This window comes from Thunnus thynnus, chromosome 12 (genome assembly GCF_963924715.1).
Source record: "Thunnus thynnus chromosome 12, fThuThy2.1, whole genome shotgun sequence".
Taxonomy (NCBI): Eukaryota; Metazoa; Chordata; class Actinopteri; order Scombriformes; family Scombridae; genus Thunnus; species Thunnus thynnus.
In genome coordinates, this window is record NC_089528.1 from 10,683,602 (window position 1) to 10,707,062 (window position 23,461).

The following is a 23,461-nucleotide window of genomic DNA, read 5'->3' on the forward strand; positions in this document are numbered from 1 at the left end:
CAGTTTAAAATGTGAGGATAGGGGAATTCATTCACAATTTTACACCCAGTGTTTCCTCTCTCTGTTCCTTTTACAAAGAGGAGGTTGAGTCTTTTTCTTTATTTTATGCCTGCACTCATTCAAGTAACTTTTCGACTCAAATTACCGTATTAATCGGGTCCCTGTCACAGAAAATATGGTGTTATTTTTTGAATGTATAGTCTATCAATCACTTGATAAAATTACTGTGTCTTTTGGGCAAACTTCATATTCACTAGGCCAGATTTCTTCAGTTTCTGTTGAAGTTCAGATAGTCTCTGATTCTGTCGGCAGAGTATCTAAAAACAAACAAACAAACAAACAAACAAACAAAAGCTTTAAAGACATCTCATCACTCGAGAAACATTGTGGACAACACTGACAGATGATTTACGTTGCAGTATTGCTTATCCACTTTTTAAAGTTATATTTATTTATTTTATTTATTTCTCTCTTAATTCCTGTATTATGTATCTTTTGACATCATCCAAGTGTGTTTCTGCTATTTTATTTGTTCTCGATTACTTCCTATACCATTGTTTGTATTGCAACATTACTGTGTTGTTAATAAAGTTAGAAAAAAAAGAAAAAATATGAGGATAGGAAGTTTATAAATGTCTAAATATTTTTTAAAACATCTAATGCATCAAGTTCTCAATTTTGTTTCGGTTTCGGTGGGGCAGAGACACACCCCCTATACGGAAGGAAACGGCTTCTCTGTGCATAGGCTGAAATCTTCATGAGGGTTTTAACATGCTGGACTTTCCCAAACATGGGGCTTTCCCCGCCACCAAACATGATGTGAAATATTGATGTGACGTGTGAATAAATTAAAGTTAAAAAAGGAGAAACGAGAGCAAGTATCTCCACCCGCAACGTTTATTTATGGCAATAAAATGTATGTTTAATTCTGTGTTTCATTTGTTTTAAACACCCTACCAAAGAATTTACAGACAATCTTATGTTTTACAAATTCAGCTTGTAACACAAAAAGGAGATTCCAGAAGAAGAAGAAGAAGAAGAAGATTGAAATAAAATAAGCAAATAGTGTGATGATTTGTTGATGTGTCATTTTTTCTTTATTGAAACAGGAAGAGGTCTTCCTGTGGTGGCAGATAGGACACACACTGAAGCACATGACTGTGTTTGCTTGTTCCTGTTGTAATCTGAAACCTCTGTGAAGCAAAGGGTGTCAACAAATCAGTAACCACATTATAGCGGCTTCTTACGTGGACAATGTGCCCACTGTTTCTGATGATCCAGCAACACGTAGCAAGACAATCCCTGCACAGCTCAGGCAAGAAACATGAATCAGAGAAACTTCAGCTCTGACAGACACTGTTAACTCATGTGACAGTATGTCTGTGTGTGTTCCTGTGTTCATCTTTAAAAACTTTCTGTGCTTTCAGCAGCATCAAAAGCTCACCAAGACCACCACAGATGGCTGCCTCGTTTGTTCCAGTCCCCTTCCCAGTGGACAGGACTGCCGCATACAGGTCCTGGATCAAGAGGGGATCTCCCATACATACTAGCACCTCATCCACTGACTGTGAGCCCTCACCTCTAGAGAGTATTCCCTGGGTTAGAGGAGTTGGACCCTGGGGTACCACAGGTGAGTCCCAGAGTAGACCTCAAGGAGGCGTGTTGGATGGGTCACCCTCACTGCTGGAGGGTGAAGGGGGATTCTGGAAAAACTGGGTGGAGAGACCCATCACCCCGACGCTGCTGGGCTACGAAATCCTGGAGGAGAGGGCAAAGTTCACGGTAAGGATTTCTGCAGAAAGTATCAATGAAAAAAAGAACATTTAGCCAAACATCCACAACTTTGTATAAAGTTACATAGTAGTATTTTTGGTAAAAACTTAAAAAAAAACAGATTTTCAGATGGACTCTGGAATGAGTGGATGTATGTAATTTGCAAAGACACATGGACTTTGACTGACAATGTATGTGATGTCACACTGGCAGCAGATGACTTCCTCATCGTGTGTGTGTGTGTGTGTACGGGAATGTGTGTGTGTTGACTGCAAGATTGCACAATACTGTTGAATCACACATTCACAGTCACATATGTGAGCATGTCAGTATGTTTTGTAGCAGTAGTTTCCCTAAGAATTCCCCATTGTTAAATACACACTGTCTGTGTGACATCACATCACATTTGAATCTGTGTTGTAGGTTTATAAGATCCTGGTGACCGGAAGTGAAGCCGACAGCTGGGTGATCTTCAGAAGATACACAGACTTCTGCAGGCTCAACGATAAGGTGACGATGCTTTTTAGTAATATTGATCCCATTAGTGTGTGAAATGACAAATCATTAAATTTACAGAGTAGCTGAAGGATGAGGATGAAAACAGTTAACCCCAATAAAATGTTGACTGGCAAAATTATCACTTTTTATGCTTTTCTACATGAAGTTCAAAGCACAGTGTTACCTGGTAGGAACTGTCTTCATCTGTTCAAGGACAGATCAGCAGGGTTACACCAGTCTGCTGCCTTGAAAAATATATATTTAGTCCAGTGCACATTAGCCCATATTCTATCTTTATCCTATTTTTATACACCACAGTGTGTTCTCCAACCACCGCCACTTTCAGCTATCTCACTGATGTGATATTGTTGCCATAATTATTTTATTTGTCTGTTTTCTCACCCTTTTGTTCAGCTTAAAGAGCTGTTCCCTGGCTTCCACTTAGCCCTTCCCCCTAAGCGCTGGTTCAAAGACAACTACGACGAGGAGTTTCTGGAGGAGAGGCAGATCGGGCTGCAGACATTTCTGCAGAACTTGACAGTACACAAAGACATCATCAGCAGGTGTGTGTGTTGTGGTGAAAAGAAGTCAGACTTATTTCAACACTCCTTCAGAGATCACATTGAGCCTTGTTTGATTTGGACTTTTAATCTTTGTGTTTTCCAGCGGAGCTGTCAGACACTTTCTGTGTTTGGTTGACCCTCCAAGTCCATTTGACAGTCTGGAGGAAAGCAGAGTGAGTCCTTTCTACATATTGCAAAATGGAAAAGAGTGTCTACAACACAAGCTAATGTCTAAAGAGAGGCCTGAACTCAGATAGCAAAATTGCTGTGGCCCAGATCTGGCCCACACCTGACACTTTCAGCACTTTCATCTGGCCCGCATACCGCATGGAATGATGGCACTTGGGCGGTCCGCTCCTGTTTCCCAGATCTGGGCCACAAGCAAGCCGTATGTCAACCAAGAGGAAACCACATAAACCAGAACTGGCCCATATCCAGAATACACCACATCTTTACCAAAAAAATGCCCACATTTGATTTGAGATATTTGGGCCATATTTGCCATTTTAAATGTGGGCCATTTCAGGCTCACATCCATTTTGTCCCGGCCAGAAGAAGACCTGCAGTGCTGCATCATTGCCTGAAGTGGCCCACTTCCATATGCTATCTGGGAAAACACCAATCAAAACATCAACAGATCAATTTCTCATTTTATTAAAATACGATCAATCTCAGCCCTATTTCTATTGACTTCAGTTGACTCTCTATTGTTTGTGCAGGCTTTTTGTGAGACTCTGGAGGAAACTAACCATCGTCTCCAGAGGGAACTCTTGGAAAAACAGAGAGAAGTTGACACTTTGAAGAAAACCCTGGAGGAGAGGGAGAACCACATCAGCCTCCTGGCAAAGAAAGTCAGGATGTAAGGATGTTTCTTTTGCACAGTTACAAAAATCATCATGTGTGATCTGTACTCACAGACACTGTCAGCAGAGGTGTTATATATACTATAAGTTGTATATAAGCAATTTACATTTCCTCTCACACAGATCGCTGTCACTCTCGTCGGAGAGCTTTGAGCATCTTTGCGAGCCACCAGCTACTGTAGCCACAGACACGCACAGAGAAGGAGACACAGATGTGACTGAAGAGGTGGATGATGGCAGAGGATTCTCAATAGGTAAACAGCCCTCTTGTCCCTCTAGATGTACTTTATATTAGTGTTATAAAAACAACAATTTATTTTTATAGTGTAATATTAACCCTTATTAGCAATAAAAACTAGGAAAAATATAATATAAATAATAAAGATAATGAAGTATATAACATGGGAAAGAGTTTTATTCTTGCACAATTACTTGAAAGTTTAATATTTATCTTCTGTGCTGGTGTTAATCATGTTCTTACCTTTGCTGTTCTCTTTTTGTTATCTCTAGGTGATGGTCTGATACACTGATAAAAGGTCATGAAGCTCCCAGCGGTCAACAATAATTCCCCAGGTGCATCTTAAAGTCCAGTGACACATGAAAACCAAAACTGGAAATCTATGATGAGCTATTGCAAATTACACTCTGTTGCATCAACTCAGATGCACAAGCTCAGTGACAAAACCATTTATGGAGAATAATGGATGGACAGACATGTTTGGTCTAATGCAACACCTTGCAGATTTCTGCTTCATGTTGAGTCTGATTATGATTCAGCATTGAATGTCTGTACCTTCCTTTTGTATCAATATGAGGCTATTTGTTTGAGGATACTAGAGGTAAATTCTCTTTGGCATGGCCATGTTGTATAAATACCTCAAACTATCCAGTATTATCTTGCTTTCAAGAGAAAATAATCTGATCCTCATCACAAATGTGAATTATAAACTTTGTTATTAATTTATTGAGGTGACGTGTTTAATTCATCCTTTTTTTAATCAACAGTAGTGTTATGTTTTTGAAGCATTTTGAAGCCAAAGACAAATACGACCAGCAGAGGGCACTGTAATAACAGTATCCAAAACGAAAGCCACTGCATGAATGAGAAGTGAACATTCAGAACTTGATGTTCTGTTCTCAGCGCACTCTCAAGGGCTTTTCACTGAACCTTGAACGCGGTGCACTGTGCTCCTGGATAATGGGCTGTCATGGTTTTCTTGAATGGAATGCAGAGGAGAGATGTTTCCCTCTGTAACAATGAATATCAGGTTAACAATCAATGAATGAAGCATGTGTGTGTGTGTGTGTGTGTGTGTGTTTGTGTCAGAGCTTCAAACCCATCCATGAAGAACCACATTCATACTAGCCAGAAAATCAGACTGAATATTCTTTTTTTTTCACTTCATTCATTCTATTTGAATCACTGAACAAATAGCAGATGTGGGCAGTGATTCAGAGGTCTGGAACCAGGCTGCATTCATACTGTTATATTGAACACATTCATACATAATTTTGTTTGTAGGCTATTGTACAATAAAAATATACAACAGGAACAAAAACAGAACGTCCATTTTACATGTTGTTCTTCTGTTGTATAATCATGATGTGAAAAATAAACAACTACAGAAGCAAGAATAAAAATGAGCATACAAGGACAAGACATTCACAGGCACAAAAAATGACCATTTTTTGAAAAGCTGTACAAAAGCATCAATGACTTCACTTATGGTACCAAACTAGAGGAATATAAAGCAACAGATATAGAAATCGATACATTTCATAACCATAAAAGAGGAGACAAAATTTTTATCTGAATCATTGACTGTGTTGAAATTTGTCCAAATCCCATAATAATAATAATAAGATTATTTGTAAATAAAGCAAACAAAACTTCTGATATCAGTGTTTTGAAGAATTTTGCATCTTAAGATTTGATCATGAGCCTCACAAGATTGTCCTCTGATGATGAATCGTGCAGTATCTGACAGGATGCGTATTCATAATCCTTTCCTCAAATCTTCTATATCAGGTTCTGTTTCTTAGAGGCTCTCTTGTAGTTGTATAATTGAGTCAATTTTGTAAATAAAAAATGTGCATTTCTACATTTCTCCACTAATCATAATTGTATTCTAAGACTACTTTACCCATGTGTTTGCAAGTATTACTGATGTAAACAACAGAGGTGTGGATCTGAGTCACATGATGGACTCCAGTCAGATCCTGACTCATGAATCTGATGACAAAACACAAAAAAGATTTGCAACTCGACTTTGAAAGACTCATGACTTCACTTGTACTTGAGCCTGGGGTTGACGTGATATCCTCGTCAAGGCCAAAGATGAAAAATTATGCTTAGTTTAGAGCTTGGACCTCACTTGGGACTTTAAATCAAGACGTGAGACTTAGATGTGACTTGCAAAACACTGCCTTTGTCCTTTCTTTTAAAGAAACTTTTAACAGCAGTTATTTTAAAACATAAAATAACTTAGATTCAGTTGTTGCTCTTCCATCTAATACCTGTAAATACATTCGGCACTGACAGCAGAATTCTGTTTGTTCAGGGTGGAGCTACCTTTTTGTTTACATCTGGATCAACTGGTTCTGCCTTTAACTGGATTTAAAGCATTAAAAGACATGGGAATATACTGATAGTTATAACCTTTAAGAAGCAGCAACATGTGCGGCTAAGGAAGTGTGTGAAGGGAATCCTGTACTCAATGAGGGCCAGACTCTCAGTAACTCACTTTATCTGCCAGTTGCTGACTAGTATACGAGGGGAAAGCCAGCTTTAAGATGATGGAACACATCCTGTGCATTTCAATTTTTCATCCTAAACCTCAGTTTATCATCTCCTACAGCTGTAAATGGAATCAACGCTCCTCAAGGAAAATACCATCTGAGGACAAGAAAAATTGACAATAAATACTGAGTATGTCTGTGGGGATACATATACTTCATGCATCCCCACTGATTTATGTCAACTGAACAAAAAGTTTGAAACAACCTACTTGCTGCTGATTTCACAGGGTTTCATCTTCATTAAGATTAACTGCAGGCTGTGCGGCACATACTACACACATAAAAAATTATTCTTTAACAAATTCTTCACCTTTATACGACATCAAAGACTCCCTGTCATATTAACATGCTCATAAATAGACCACTTCCTTACTCCATGTTCTTATAGAGAGCCAGTATGAGTTGTGCTGGAGAGGTTTTCAAGGTTTTCCAAGAGTCTTTTTTGGTCAAGAACAGCTTATCAAGCTTTGACTCCATCTTCATGCAACCTCCAAAATACAACTTGAGACACTTAAGTGGCCTAACAAATGCAGAGTTTTACGTTTTATCTATGGAACTGCATTGCTGCTGCTTTTAAGCAAGTGTTTATTGAAGATGGTTGAGCCAGTGGATATTTATAACAAGCATCTGTTTTTTTTATGTCCCAGCTGAATTGGGATTTAGGAATTACTGTTGTCATCAAAGTAAATCTCCAGATGCTCTTTAAACTTTCCCAGAGTCTTGACTTGATGATAAGGCTGCATATGTATAGAAACACCTCCACATCCCCCAAGAGGTCACCACTTTATGGTGATAAATACTCCACTCTGGTTGATTGATGTGCATTTGGTGTTGGAGGTGCTGATGTGGAGTCTGGTTTGCACTGTGTTTCAGTGTAATGTTCTTTTGTTGCAGCTGGTCGTGTGCATTGGAGATCTCTGTCAAATCGACTGCATAACCCATATTCAAGCTGAATGCCCCTTTATCTGTCTGATACTGACACAGTAACATGTTAGGAAGGCTGAAGATCCCACTGTTTCCACTGAAAACCATGCGCATGAGCCAAAAAGTATGAATGTTTTTCCATGTTTGCATTTTCCAGACATTCACATCCCTTTCTGGATGCCACAATATCCCCCTGAAGTTTAAACTGCACCTCTCAGTGTGTCAGATTCACTGCTTGTTAAATGGTCGGATATGGAGTCTGGTGCTGGTGGAAATTTGTGTGAAAAATTTCTATTTGGATGCAGGTCAGTGGAGCCACAGCAGGAAGTCTTAATAGGATTTATAGTGGGTCCATGTAATTAGATTAGTGACATTGGACTGTGTGTGTTTCCACTATTGAATCACTAATTTTATTTTCCTATAGGGATTATTACCGCACTTTTAATGCTTTCTGCAATACCGCACGGCTCTCTGCTCGCTGCTCATATTACGTGAATTTAAATTGAATTTATTAGCGCTCGTCTTTGCACTGCATTGCTGATGCTCACTTGAAGTGAAGCAAACAGTGTGCAAGAGATTTTTCTGACTAAATAATGAAAACAGTACAGTATATGTCATTTTCTCCACTGGCAAACAAGAGGATCTCTCTAATTTAAGTCCTGACAGTTGATTTTCAGTTAAGAGTGATACAGCATTTTACCTGTAAAATACACATCTATGACATGTCTGACTCAATGCTTCTGTAGTGAAAAAGAGGCAGGATGTAGATATGGTCTTTTCAGAAGTAAGTCAGTGAAGACACAATGAGTTCCCTTCGTAACTTTACAATACGCTCAGGTGTTAAATTTGTCTAATTTCACAGCTCCATGAGTCTTTTTGCCAGAACCTCATTCAGAATCATAATATCCATATTAATCAGGTGTTTTCACACTTTTTATGACACTGTCCAGGTTTTGGTATCACTGTACAGTAGTACTCAAAGTAAAGCGAGGAGTACTCCCTCACAAAACAACTTCCTGAAACATTTTAAATAGAGGAGACATTTGCCTCCACTACAGGGAGGCCATCAAATTTAACTGCATCAGTTCTGTCTGATATTTGATTCAATAATAAGTCTCTCAGGTTGGAGTGCGGAGCTAGATGTTTTAGAAAATCTTCTATCCAATCTTTTACTTTCTAGGTGGGACTGTTTTATACAGCAGGCCAAAAGCCACCTTGTTCTTTCTCCATATGTCTACTTATGTCTGTTTTAGTTTCAGTAAGTCTGATGCTATTTTATTAACAATCAATTTGCTTTCAAATAAATTCTACAGAAGACGGATGCTGGAAGAGTCACTTAAGCTGCACCAGGAGGAATGATTGTGAGTCACCGTAAATCAAATATCCTGCAGCAGGATCTTATATAACAACAATAGTTACCAGTTGTTGTTTTTTTCCTCTAAATTGTACACAGTAAAATTACTCAGTACAAGAATAAGGCTCGTATGTGCTGGAGTTCATAAATATTGGACTCCATCTGGGTAGATATGTCTCCAAATGTCTAGCAAGGGAACATCTTCCATGAAATGAGAAACTGATTCTTGCATTAAAATGAGTTATTGTATCTTCACCACTCAAAGGATCCAGAATACATAAAATTTCCAGCTGTAATAGACTCGAGGGGGAGATCAGAAGAAGTTATTCTAAATATGGGATCATTATCGACTATAAACATAAATCAGATGGTTTTAGATGCTTTCATTTACATCTTCAAACACACTATAAATCTGTTATGGGTGAGTCTCACTGCAACACTTGCATAAGAAGATGAGAAAACTTGTCCCTACTACTTATTCAGTATTTGCTCCTGCTTATCACCAGTTTCACATTTTGAGTTTATTTAGACGTAAAATAACCATTACAGCTTTGAATATACAGTAGCTTATCTCTGGTTAATATTAACCTGAACAGGACCACAACAACATCTGAGAATAATAATAAAGAAGTATGTTAAAAAGGAAAATAAAGTAGCAATTACCTCACTGGAGTCCACGAAAACTGGACCATCTTCCCCGCTGTGGCTGTAACTGATAGTATGTGAGGCGCTGTCAAACAAGCATTTGAAACTCGCACTATCTATTAAATGCTAAGAATTTCACCATATAACTGTAATGTAGCCTCATGTAATTGGTTGTTTTCCACAGCTGCACCCAAGAGTCCTGATTCTGATGGCTGAGTTTTGAACACCGTCCAGCTCCACAGGCCTCGTAAGAACCTTTCATAACCTCTGCTCTTATAGTCTGTGGCTGTGCATGTTAAGATTTAAGATTCTAGTTCAATATTTTCAAAGAAGTTAACATTTTGTTCGAAATTAACTCAAGATAGATACACATATAGAAAGATCAATGTTTGTTTAGTCAGAGTAAAATTAATTTGATCAATGTGTGAAATAAACTAGTGGCCTTGTTTTCATCCAGGTTATAGTGAATTTAGCCTGACAAAAGGCTTTTTTCACAGCAGACATTTTGACTCATCAAAGTAGGAAAAGAGCAGGCAGGTGTTATTAATAACATTAACTGACGGCTCTATAAATGTCCACCTCAATTTAAAATGTCATCACCTACTTTCATCTTAGAGCTTTTTCAACAGCTGCAAGTCTGAGCAGACACACACAAATACACAAATACACACACACACACACACACACACACAAATACAAGGCAAGCTATGGAAACTGCAGGTAACCATAGCAACAATGCTGATGGGTCAAGCTACAGTACCAGTTTACTCACTTTTGGAACAAACCTGGTAAAACTGACTGAAAAAATGTTAAAGATTATTTGAATATTTCCCATGTTTTATATTATAGAGTTTTATATCATCTTTATTGTCTTTTATAGTTTATAGATTTGTTTGTATCTGAATTAATGTTAATTCTGCAAATTGTAAGTAGCTTTTTAGAGAAATAGAACTTTATTGTTGACATAGGCAGTGGTACATTTATATTAATGCTTAGTTACTTTACTGAATATTTAAATATGTTCTAACTTGATTATGTATTGCCTTTATTCAGCAGTGAACTTCACCATTAGGCAAGGTATAACTGTCTGGGACCAACAGCAAGGGCTAACTAATGGCTTTAGATACACTATAGTAGATGGGTACGACATTTTCTAAGTCACCAGGTCTGCTGTTACATTTAATAAGTCATTAATGAAAATAATTTAAGTCTGCAGTTATAAATGTTAATAAATTGCTAATAAATGGGTAGCTCTTTCCAGACAGTAAGTGTTTGAACAGAATAAGATAAAGCAATATGATGGTTGTATAGAAAGGAGGGATTTCCCACAACTTGGCAACCCAAAAAGTATGTTTATTAATGTCTTATAAATATAATGATAAAGCATTAGTAAATAATTTATTAACCAGTAATTAATGCATATAAACCCTGTATAAATGGTGCCTTATCATAAAGCGGTACTGATAGATGTAACAGGCCTACTGCAAATAAAGTTGTTACTCTTCTACTCTCTGCAATAACTCACAAAATGCCCTCATAGTGTTTCCTTCATCACAGTCTTTTATAACAACCAAGTATAATTACCTAAAAAAATACAGTACTTCAGTAAATATACTTTGTTGCTTTTTGCCACTGGATGGTCCAGTAAGAAGTTTATGTCAAATAAATAGTAATTTTAAAAAACAAACTGTAGAAATCCATTAAAATCAGCTCCTAACAAGCTTCCATAATGTTGGGGGACGTGCAAGAGGCAGATTTGAAGAATGATTAAAATTAAGCTGTCTTTATTAAATTTGTTGGCACCGTGGATGTATTATAAAAGCTCTTATAATACATCCATGGCTGGCACTGACTCATTTCCTACCCTCGAGACTGATTTGTTGTCTGTTGCTAGGGCAACCGTCGTTCAGGAGGATGCTAACCAAGCTGTTGGGCATCTCAAAAAAACACCTCCCATCCCCCAAACGACGGGCTTGTTAATTAAAAAGAAGAACACCTTCAGCAACAGACTGATCTCCCCCAAATGTGCGACACAGGAGGTTATTTCTGCCGGCGGCCATCAAACTCTACAACTCCTCCCCTCTGTGTGCAGCAGCATTAGGCTGAAAGCTTTCCGCCCTGAGCTTCCCTCTTCTCACAAATAACTCATAACTGGCTAAGAATTGTGCACAATGTATAATAATTACAACAATGTTTCCATTGCACATCGCATAATAATAATAATTATACTCTTGTTAATTATATAATTATTACAATTCATAATAACTATTCTTTTTATCTATCTCACTACTCTCATTTTATTATGTACTATACATATATAATACTGCACAATATATGATAGCAACCTTTTCTATTCAACTATTTAACTATTTTATTTTATTCTATTGCCGTGTGTGATGTGTGCTGTTGTGACACTTGAATTTCCCTCGGGATTAATAAAGTATGTTTTATATGCTTCATCTCCTGCAGTGTCTCGAGCTCGTAACGTGGGGGCGGCGCGTGCTGCAGGCAGTTACCTCCTCACATCCAGCAAAGCACCTGAGGGAGCTGAAGTGAACATTTACAGGAGAAGAAGTACGTGAGTCGCGGATAATATATATATATACATTTTTTCTCCATAGCCTGTGACAGTCCCGGATTTATTTTATGAATGTCATCCACAGGTCTCATCATCATGAAGAAGATAACGGCCAAACACTTGTTGTGCTTCTTCTTGCTCGCCTTCCCGCTGTCCTGGGCAGAGGACACGAAGAAAGATATGAGGAAGACTGAGAATAACACAGGTGAGGATTCAACCATTTTATGATATTTGTGAAGAAATTCATGCTGATTTTCTTTCTTTTCTTTTTTTCCCCTTTCTTATTTTTGCTGTGATGTGAACCTGTAAAAGGCTACATCGTCACTTGAATATGCTGCAGTTTGAAGGAATGACGAGATTAAATATATATAAATATGTGGATATTACAGACTGATCCTGTAGAATATTGATTACCTGCCCCTCAAAAATGCCTCAACTCAAGTCAACACTTTTCTTTAAAGAGTTTCTTTTAAGACTTTAAATGAAAAAATGGCTGTTGAAATCTATTGGTTCCCTGTCCATAGCTTTCACTACAGGCTGTATAAATTGGTTTGATCACAGCATGAGGTAACTACATTTGCAGAATCTAACATCTTCTAATTGAAATGTTACCTTTGTCTTTTAACACATCTTTCATATCACTGTGTCAAACCAACACTCAAATATATAAGGTATAATTTACAGTTTAAACGTTTTGAAGTAAATTATAGAAAGACAACTGAAAAATCAACCAAATCTTTTAATCCTGAGTGTTGGGCAGCTTTGTTGAGTTTGTTGTCTCTGAGAATTGCAAGAGCAATACACCAACAAGTATAACTTGACTTAATGACAAAAAATACATTGTGTTGTATATTAAGCCTGTTTTACTGCTGCAAACAATGTTGATGTAAACAAACTTTTAACGGCATCATGCTGTGTTAACTTTTTGCTATTGTGTCTTGCTACTTGTTTTGTAACTCTGTCTTGTTTGGGCTCACTTCCAGTGGCAAGGAGCCAAAAACATAAATGAATGCAGGTTTACTACATTCATTTTTTTTTTTTTTTTTTTGGCTAATTAGTGGAGGCAGAACAAGCTGTAAACAAAACACTGACATATCTCACCTCATAAAGTTTATACGGCAAACACATTGCTTATTTAAACATCTAGTAGACCTGGGGCTATGGGGATGTGTATCTGGCCAGCTGACAAATCATAAAAATCATCCAGAAGTGGTCAGTGAAACAGAGCTTTGCGCTTGGTTTTATGTTACTTTTTAATGAAGTTTGAACTTTGGTCTGTGTGATTGAGCTTGTGGTTTTCTGTCAGGGGCTTTAAGATACATTATATCAGAAGAAAGGAGAGGAAAAAGTGCACAAAACACAATTCGATGAGGGATTTAAAAATGAACAAGATGGGAGAACATGAGGGAAAAAGTGTTTCATTGCTATTTGATGAGGCAGTTCTCCAGAAAATTCTATATTTCTAATAGATAATTAGAGATATCCATCAGGAGATCAAAATGTGGGCGAGAGCCTCAGTATCAGCGGGAGGAGAGGCATGAAACATCATCAAGCTGGATGAAAGAATTTTCTGACAATAACAGATAAAGTCTTAACATCTGGTCAAAGATTAGCCCAAAGGTGTTGAGCTGGGTTGAAAGGGAAGGCAGAGGCATGAGGCAGAAGGAAAGAAATTGGAGCCAAGGAGGAAGATTTTTGATTTGTAACCTTTGTGAACTTGCATTGCATCCAGGTTGTAAAAGACACATTATGGCACAAGGGTGAGTGTGTTGAAGGTGCCGGTGTCTGAGGTGTGTAGATGTAGGTGTGTTTGATGAAGGTGGTTTTATTGATAGTCCAAAAAGTCACACAGGCCAGCAAAAAGGAGGTGCAGAGCCAAATAATTCTGATTTCCATTGGATCACTGACAAACTTGTGGTATTTCTATTTTTGTAAAGACGAAGAAAAAATAGAAAAAAGAACTCCATAACTCTCAGATATTGACCTAACTCCATATGTTTATGGAAACATATCAACACACTTCAAAGCAAACATTATAGTAAATCATGTCGTCTTGTACAGATGTAGATCTGGTTTGGTGCAAAAAAAGAAACACACTCTACTTATTGTATCCCACATACTGTTCTTTGCACTACTTGGCATTGTTGATGTACAAAACAAAACCCTTGATTAGTCACGATCCATTCAAAATGTTTGGAGCTGTCTTCAGCTCAAGCTGGAGACCATTGTGTAAATCCTCCTTCAGTTAAACCAAGAAAAATAAATCTGCAGATTAACAACAATGTCTCAGCTGTCTGTCAGTAAGAATTATTTCAAAAGACAGTAACCACGGCTGTTAGATAAAAAAGTCAAGAATTAACTGTCATGCTCCATTATCATAGTATTTACACCTTTAATTTATGTCTAACGACATGAGTTGTGAAAATCACTAATTTTCTTCACCTCTTACATTAGTTTTACAACATAAAGTTTTACAATGTTAAAGCATTTGTAAGAGTGCAGTCATAAACCCTTTACATAATAGATACACCAAAGTGTTTGACTAATAAAACATTTTTAACTGATGACCAAAATTATTAAAATTCATACTCTGGGCACAATGGATATATCTGTTCTAAATTTCATGGTAATCCATCCAACAGTTATGGAGACATTTCTCTCAAAACCACAAATGTCAACCTTATGGAGGCGGAAGGGGAAAATTCAGGGAATCGTTGAGGTCAGTAGGCTTCATCCTCTGGGGATCATGAATATCATTACAAAAATTTCATGGCAATCCATCTAATAGTTGTTGAGATATCTCCGTCTGGACCAGAAATGGTGGACAGACAAATCGACGTTGTATATAGAGACACGCAGCTAGTGTGTGGTGTGGTGGCCGCATCAGCAGGCTTTTCTCTCATTCAGATTTACATTCAGTTACAGATCATTTTCATAGTAAAAAACAATCAACACAGTTTGATTTTGCATTAAATTTATTAGCATTTTTTGACATACACAACTTCTAAATGAACATCTAGTTAATTTTATATTGTCAACACTTACTTTCTGTTTTAAGTTGCATTAATATCATTTTCTCTTTGAATTACCTTGCTACTGGGACTGGAATGTGGCCTCCTCCTCTTTAGGTTGTATTAAGATGTGACTGATGCAACAGGCAGTGTTAAATGGCTGCAGCTGGACCCATGACTGAACCAAATGCCTGCTGCACCCAGGGAGGTTTGGGCAGAGGGTGTTCTTTTCTTGTCTGTACATTTCTCAGCCAATTTCTCTCTTGTTAATGGAAGTTTGTTGTCAATTTATACAGTTGTATTGAGTTGTCAGCAAACTGCCTGTTTAGTGTTTATTTGTAGTTAACTTAGTTATTGTGATTTGTCCGTTCCTTGTATCTGTTAAATTGTTTGGCCAGCCAGTATACATACTGTATGTTCCCCTCATGTGTCATTGAGTTAGGTCAGTTTGTTGAGTTGTTACACAGTTTGTTTGATGTATTTTGAATACAGTTTAGTTTTATTGACCTCTTTTTGGGACCAATTTTGTTATTAATCACTTTTGCTTTGTTCATTGTCATTTTTTGGGTAAAAAAAACCATACATGTGCCTTGTTGCTCGGTAACTAACTAACACATGGATACATCAGTAGAAAGTTGTGCATAACATCATCCCGAAAAATATGGAAACAGCAGAGCTGTCAACTTGAAATGTAACCCTTTTAACATACTGAAAGATGGATTTCAAATTTATATGACAGGCATGAGCCATTTTTTCCCCCTGTTGAAGAAAACAAAGACTCTCTGTTACTGTCTCTCTGATTCTTGCTGGGATGGAGGAAAGATAGGGATAGTCAATAATTGATACATTTTCCTGCCAACATGGTGACAAATGATACAGAGAGAGAGGTTAAAGGACAGTTCCCAAGAACACAATAAAGACAATTGTACCACTGTCTCACTAGTAATATTTGATATACTGTTAAAGTCTTTCTCGTAGTTACATAAAGTTGGACTTAACCAAAACCTTAACAAACATCTTTTTATTCCCAGAAGCCAAGAAAGAACAGACTCACCCACTGTTCTTACTCAGTGGAGGCCTTGCAAAGGTCAAGCCACCCGATGACAGAGTAATTGTTTACTTTGGCACTAATGAGGTCATGTCCAGGCAGTCCATTAAGTTTCATTATGAACTTGAGTATCCAGCCTCCACAGTTGAAAGCCTGCGGAGGAGGTGTGCACTGTTTGGTCCCACTCACACTATGACCAAGAGCTCTGAATGTTTTAGCCGTCTTTTTATTTTGCACCTGTAGATACAAAATTTGTCTACTACCACTGGACTTGGTTTCATTAATCATTTTGGTTCCTTCTGGACCAAGTGGGACTTGTTTAAATATGATGGGTTGCATCCTAACGGGAAAGGAACAGGAAAATTGATTTGTAATTTTATTAACTTTATTGCTTTTAGCCTCAATTGATGGTTTTCCCAGCAAGACCCTGCCCAGTATCCTGGCTCTGTGCCCTGTCCCAGACAATGCAGGTCCTGCTGGTGCTGTTTTTTCCCCCAATTCATTCATTCCTGTTATGATCACTGAAAGGCAATATGCAATACCAAAGTTTTCTCAAAGTCCACACAGAAATAATTTCATCACAGTTAAAACCACTTTTTTAATTCCTGCTGTTGAATCAGCTCAGTTCTGTTAATCCAATGTAAGATCACTGCTAATAAGTCCTTAATCTGTCTATGATTTTATCATGACCAACATGACTGTTTATTATCACAGAGTTCTGGATAAATCCTGATGAATATGTCCCTCTCACTGAGTCACCCAGCCCCTCCCCACATCCAGAGAATTTATTTTTCCACCAGCCGAGAATGACAAGCTGAGTGGGAGGCCTTGCAATAATACACAGAAATGATTATTTTAGTTTTTCTACAGTCTTGCTTGGCTATTTTTGAGAATCTTAGTTTTATTTCAAAGAATAAATTGTCCATTTTATGTGTTTTAATCCACAGACCCCCTAAACTTACTTCTGGTTTTATTCAGGAATTTTCAGACCTTTCAGACCTTTGATCAGTCATTATGTTACAATATGACAGAGTTCTTATTCTTGGTGGTTTAAATATCCATGTTTGTTGCTTCTGGTTTTATCAAACTTTTAGATTCTTTTATTTGTCCTAATATGTGGAACACCCCGGCCATGACAAAGGGCACCCACTCGACCTTGTGCTCTCCCATGGTTTCTGTGTGGATGATATGAACTCCATCCCTCTCTCCTAACCCCAAACTCACCACATTGATTTGCTCTCACCCCCCTAAATTCACTCTCTTTTCCTTACTTCTGTCAAGCTTTTACTGCCTCAAACCCCTTTTTCTAATACCAGTGAACAACATGGCCTCACTGTAGAGGATCCTTGTCAGTGTTTTTAACAGCTCCTCTACAATAATTTAGATTCTGTGGCTCCAGTCAGATATGAAAAGCTGAAACCTTCCTCTCTGCGATGGGTGAATGAAGAATTAAGGATTTTAAAGAGACAATGCAAGAAGTCAGAAATGGAAAAGGGATAAACTCAGTGTCTCCCTTGCTCCTCTAAAAGATCTAATATTCAATTATCAGTGTACAATCAAAGAAGCAAGGAACATCTATTTTTCTGAACTGATAGCTAAATAGGGTCATAATCCCAGAATCCTTTTTAAAACTGTAAATTCTTTGATTGGTCCGCCACTTATCCAGCCAATTGAATCTTCCTGAGAGAGATGTGAAGAATCTCTGAATTCAAAGTTCGATGTTGACTCCTGCCCACCTTCAACATTAACCCAGTGAAATCTCTCTCTCAACCCTGGAACACACTGTTTAACTTTCAGAGTCATCCACCTGTCCTTCAGACTGCATTCCCACTTGGTTTTTAAAAGCTGTATTTCAGTCAGTTGGTCCAGACATTTTAGCCATTATTAACTGCTCTCTGTCTACTGGTATTTTCCCCTCCTATTTTAAACATGCCACTGTTTACCCCCTTTTAAAGAAGGCCTCTCTAGATCTATCTGTTTTAAATAATTTTAGACCCATCTCAAAGGTGCCATTTTTATAGTAGTCAGTGATGTGGTTCTGCATTGGTTCATCTTTTATCTGTCCTCTGTAATGCTTGGAGATGCCTCCTCTCCTTGTGCTCCTCTCTTTTGTGGGGTTCTCCAGGGGTCTATTTTGGGTCCCCTCTTATTCACTATATACATGCTACCCCTGGGGCAAATCATGCATATACATGACATCAATTTCCATTGCTATGCTGATGACACCTAACTGTATGTCTGGTTAAAGCCTGGTACCTGGTTCCATTCCATTTTCTGCAGGTGAATGGCTCCAAATCAGAAATGATTACAGTCACCCCTCTGGCCCCAGCAGTAGCAGTGTTAACAATGTCTCCTCTGGTGACCAAAGTGTTGCAGTCCTGCTTTGCCCAACTGAGACAGCAAACCAAGATCAGGTCATTTCTTTCCTCTGCAAATTTAGAAAAGGTCATCCAAGCTTTTATCTCCTCCAGACTTGACTATTGCAATGCACTTTATTCTGGTATCAGCAGGCAAAACATTGAAAGACTGCAGTTGATACAAAACGCTGCTGCCAGGCTTTTAACACGTACTAAGAGAAGCAACCACATTACACCAATCCTCGTTGCCCTTCCCTAGTTACCTGTGAGTTTTAGAACTGACTTTAAGATTTTACTGCTTGTTTTTAAAGTCTTGAATGGTCAGGCACCTGCCTATATCTGTGATGTGCTAACTTCCTATTAGCCTGAACCTGATCACTGCCTGAGATCCTCCAGCAGGGCCCTAAAAATGGTTCCAAAATCTCGACTTGTCACTAAAGGTGACTTGGTCTTTACTGTTTGGGCTCCTCAGCTGTGGAACTCCCTGCCTGGAGATCTCAGGCAGGCACACTCAGTATCCTCCTTTAAATCCCCTCTTAAGACTCACTTTTGTCTCATGGGTTTTTATAACTGATGGCATTTGTTGTAACTATTTAAATTATTTTATCTTGTTTATATCTTAAGTTTTGGATCTTGTTTACTTTTATTATCTGTTTTCATTGTAAAGCACTTTGTAACTTGTAACTGTTTTTGAAAGGTGCTTTATAAATAAAGTTATTATTACTGACAAAGGGCCTCTACATGCAAGAACGTCCAAATTGTCAAGTCAGAGTCTTTGTTTTTTTGGGGTTTTTTTTTTTGCTTGCTCATAGGAAAATGTTTATGCATCTACTGTGCAATGAATTCCACTTATCAAAACCCAGTTTAAGTAAAAGGGGTTCGGCATGCCAAGTCCTCTGCATTTGCTCCCCACCAAGCTGGCAGTGAAGCAAACTATTACTTCCCTCCCTCTGGGTGGTGAGCCCATGGTGAAAAACCTTAGTGTTGTATTTTTGGACTGGCCCAGCTACCAGCGCCCCCAGCAGGGGGCCCCGCTTTCCTTATTTCATGTGATGTTAATCTGTCCATCAGTGGTTGATTCATAGGGATCCTTGAATCTCTCTTATTGACCTTTGGAGACCCTACCAGGAGCAACTGCATGTGGCATTGCTGTTCCCAGGGTCACAGGGACACACAAACCCCTTCCCCATAATGCGGTGGTATTTCTTGTAGATGGCAAGGTGAAGATCTTGAACATCTGATAGGAGCTCTGAGTAGAACTGCTCCTTATCATTGAAAGGAATGAGTGTAAGTAGTTCTGACATTTAATCAGGATTAATCCTGGACACCTACCCGTGGAGGTATTACAGGCACATCCGCCTGGAAGGAGACCCTGGGGCAGACCCCAAACACCCTGCAGGGACAATATATCCCACCTGCCTGGGAATACCTTGAGAAGTAGCTATTGAGACAGATGCCTCAGTAGTCAAATATTCTATTGAAGGCTCACAAAAGAACCTAGTAATAAGGTTCAGACTCAAAGCTGTTAGCAGAGTTGATCTAATCCAATGAGCTGCACCTTGGAATTCACGTTTTAGCTCACTATTAGTGGATTTAATACATTTACTTTCCTTCTTAGTCAAATCATGTTCATAACTAAGTGTTGCCCTGACAGAACAAAGGCAGGAAAATAAACAAGAAGCTGCATTGTTGCTTCCCCTCCATGCGTGACAGGAATATAGCTCTCAAGAGAGTGTGGGGAGGTTTTTTTGTTTCTTGGCCATGGAAACTGAATTCACCTCTTCACTGAAAAAGTGCAGAGATTAACTTGAGAAAGATGTATTTATTGAATGTGTATTGAGATTAAACAGTGATACTTTTGTTATTTCCAACTCTAGTTTGGAGCCAAGGGAAGACAAGGCGACTATTTGCAAGACGGAAGATTTCTACACCACAGGAAAGTCACATTCCAGTAAGTTTTTATAATTCTTTTCAAATTGTCATTTTATGCCACAAATTGTCCCTGTCTTTTTCAGTCTGTCATTGTCACTAACTTTTCAGTACAGCATGTTCATAAATGCTTCAAGTGTTTGACTCAAGGCTGTGTTTGAGTGTAAACTGTGAGAGCAGCTGGCAGTGGAAATCTTGGATTTGTTGCATGTGTGTGCATTTGTCTGCATTGGTGAGTTTTAATCCAAATGTTCCCTCAACTTTTCCTCTTGAAGAGCTTCAAAGTTAAAAACACACTTATTTACCTTCAGCAATGTGCGTCCCACAACGACCTGACAATGAGTTGAATGGGCGGAAAGCAACATACAGAGTGTACCAATTTCTATCATAATTGTCTCATTGTCAAGAAACAAATACTAATACCATAATAATAAGTTGACAGATGCTATGAAATTCTACACGTAGTGGCTGTGGCCAAGCGTCAACTACCACAACTTGAGGCTGTCTAGAAAAACTAATTCAATAATTTTTTTCAATGAGTCATTATGGTCTCAACCGCTAAATTCAGGCCCTCTAATAAGTGTGCTGGTGGTCATTTAGGAAATTATTGCTCCATTAATAAGATTTGAAGACTTAGAGTAGCTTTGATGTCTGATGTGTGTCTGATGTCTGACTCACAGTTTGCTCACCTGCTGCTCTCATACAGAGTTGGAATATTGTTGCAATCATTTCGTAAATTTAATATTACTTGATTATGATTCCTGCTCTGCTCAACAGCTAGTCACTAACTTAATCTGTCTGCCATTAAGGTAGTGTACAGTGAGATTTTTTTAGAGCTTGCTTTGCTAAAAACAGCTGGCTGCTGCATCTGGAAACAAAACTGAGCAGTGAGACTGAATTAAAACAGCTGGCCTTGAAAGTAAGATAATGAGCTTTCAAAATACTGCAGTCAGGTGATAATTCTCTGTGGGTTCATCACTGCAAGAGACCCTTTTCACATTACATTATTGATTAGTGCAGCTTTAAAGTTTAGTTTTTTGGGTTTAAACAATGCATTTCCACACAACATGAGTCTGTCACAACGCGCCAGTGAAGGAGTATTTTCATTACCTTTCCATTTAGTTGTGAGACATTTCATGACAGTTTCTGCAAATCTCTTTTTGTGTTGTTTCAGAGACACAAGTCAGAGCTCATGACCCCTGCGCGCCGCTGCAGCCGCTTGATGGAGAGCTGCTCCTCTCATGTGCCATGCTGCGACCCCTGCGCCTCCTGCCGCTGTCGACTCTTCAACACAATCTGCCACTGCTGGAGGATGAACCCCCTGTGCTTAAAGAGGACGTAGATGGAGCACACACACACATATGCATACACATACACAAGCAGCATACTGGACATACGCAGTGATACATATATATATGCACACACCTATACATACATGCAGTGTGCTCTGGCCTGTGGGTTTGCCTCTGTTACAGCACAGGTGCAGTTCACAGAATATTATGACGGTGCATAGTAAACTAGAAACATCTTGAAAATAATTAAAAACAGATTAAGATTAAAATGAAGGTCTCAATTCTTTCTGTTGTCTATAGCTTTATCAGCTCAGTGTTAGAGGGGGAAATATGGATGAAGGAGGGAAGCCATGAAGGTTTACAGTCTTCTGATACATGCATATATATAAAAAACATCAGAAATGTCCAAATACCCAACATAAAGAATGCAGATGTAACAAAGGACGAGTGACATATGTTTTTTGATGTGCTGATCGTAGTAGACAATCATGTGTAAACTGTGTGTTGTGGCTCGGGCATTTCCTGCACCGTTGCTGCTTGTTATATCTTTGTTATTATTGCTCTCCTGCCATGTTAAACTGGTTTTATACGGGAACATTAATTTCTTTTTTGAAACTCACTGCCTTACAGATTAAATGTAATCTGTAAAATGTAACAATCATCTGTTTTGGGTCATCAACAGTTAAAAAACAGATTTTTCTGCTCCTATGTACCGGTTGATCATGCCCCGGAGAACAAATATGGAATTATCAATTATTCATGTGTGAAGTTATGAGTAAAGTTAGTTTATATTTTTGCTATTGAATAAATATGTTGTAAGCCTATATCATCTTTGTGTTTTTGTTCTGGTTCTTGGCATTCAGAGTTTATTTTAATGTGGAATCCTTAATGTCAACATGCTTAAATGTTGTTTAAGAATGTTCTTTATGTGTGGATTTATGGGAGGATACCATGTTTCATTTAAGAAATATGAGACAAGGGATCAAGAGAACGCCCCCCCCCCCCCCCCCTCAAAAAAACTGTTTGCTGGCAGCTATCTTGTGGCGGCTATCTTATAAACTGAGACTAAACCTGCTTTGTATTCTTTTCCGGAGTGATTAAGTGGAAAGCAGAGATAATTAAAATGTGTAGGGGGCCTAGTGTGTAACCAGGAGGGACATGCATAGACACAATTGATGTTAAGTTTGTTTTAAATGAAAAAATAAAGCAGTTTTGCATCTCTTAAATCCTATTCAGGCAGTCTGTGGTACTGTATTACTTTGTCTGGGAAATGGTTTGCTCCTCCCCTGATAGAAAATGAAGAGAGGGAAGGGTATATGATAGTAAAAATATGCACATCTGACATAATGCAACAGTAGCTGTTATGTTTTGAATGATAATCTATTTCATAGAGCTCATCATATGTTCAGATAGCTGCAAAAGTATGTCTTCAAAACCCATGAGCACGGAGGAGATGAAGACAGAGGAGAGTTACTGAAAAGGGCCTAAATAACATTTGAGTTATGTATCTATGATGGACTAATCTATGTAAGTTCATAGAGCTGAACACAGATGGGCCATGCACAGAGTGTGATTATGTAAGGCAAAGTGCTTAAATCAAAATAGTCACGTGCCTACAAGGAGGAAGACACAAGGAAAGGTCAGTGATTATCTGGAACATAAATGTGTCTCTAAAGAATATTATAAATAGCAAACATGTTATCTACTTCCTTCAATTAACCACCTGATGTGTCTTCTGCTGCCTGAGTTGGCACATGCTCACAAATGACAAAATATATATAAATACACTGGTTTGGATTCTGCTGAAAAAATGTGTACTTGCATGAA

At 38.3% G+C, this 23,461-nt stretch overlaps 2 protein-coding genes across 3 annotated transcripts; both read left to right on the top strand.

Moving 5' to 3' along the window:
- Positions 1–1,397: 1,397 nt before the first annotated feature.
- LOC137193908 (sorting nexin-16-like) lies at positions 1,398–4,990 on the top strand. Its single transcript, XM_067605354.1, has 7 exons — positions 1,398–1,782; positions 2,197–2,283; positions 2,686–2,834; positions 2,938–3,007; positions 3,554–3,693; positions 3,821–3,951; positions 4,208–4,990. The coding sequence occupies exons 1-7, from the start codon at positions 1,459–1,461 to the stop codon at positions 4,225–4,227; spliced, it is 921 nt and encodes a 306-aa protein (XP_067461455.1). The 5' UTR covers positions 1,398–1,458; the 3' UTR covers positions 4,228–4,990.
- A 6,799-nt stretch (positions 4,991–11,789) lies between these two features.
- asip2b (agouti signaling protein, nonagouti homolog (mouse) 2b) lies at positions 11,790–22,640 on the top strand. 2 transcript variants are annotated; one of them, XM_067605356.1, is made up of 4 exons: positions 11,790–11,993; positions 12,083–12,202; positions 20,291–20,364; positions 21,517–22,640. In XM_067605356.1, the coding sequence occupies exons 1-4, from the start codon at positions 11,816–11,818 to the stop codon at positions 21,682–21,684; spliced, it is 540 nt and encodes a 179-aa protein (XP_067461457.1). In that variant the 5' UTR covers positions 11,790–11,815; the 3' UTR covers positions 21,685–22,640. The 2 variants fall into 2 exon arrangements, with proteins under 2 accessions (XP_067461457.1, XP_067461458.1); XM_067605357.1 differs by having other exon boundaries at positions 11,923–11,997.
- Positions 22,641–23,461: the final 821 nt, after the last annotated feature.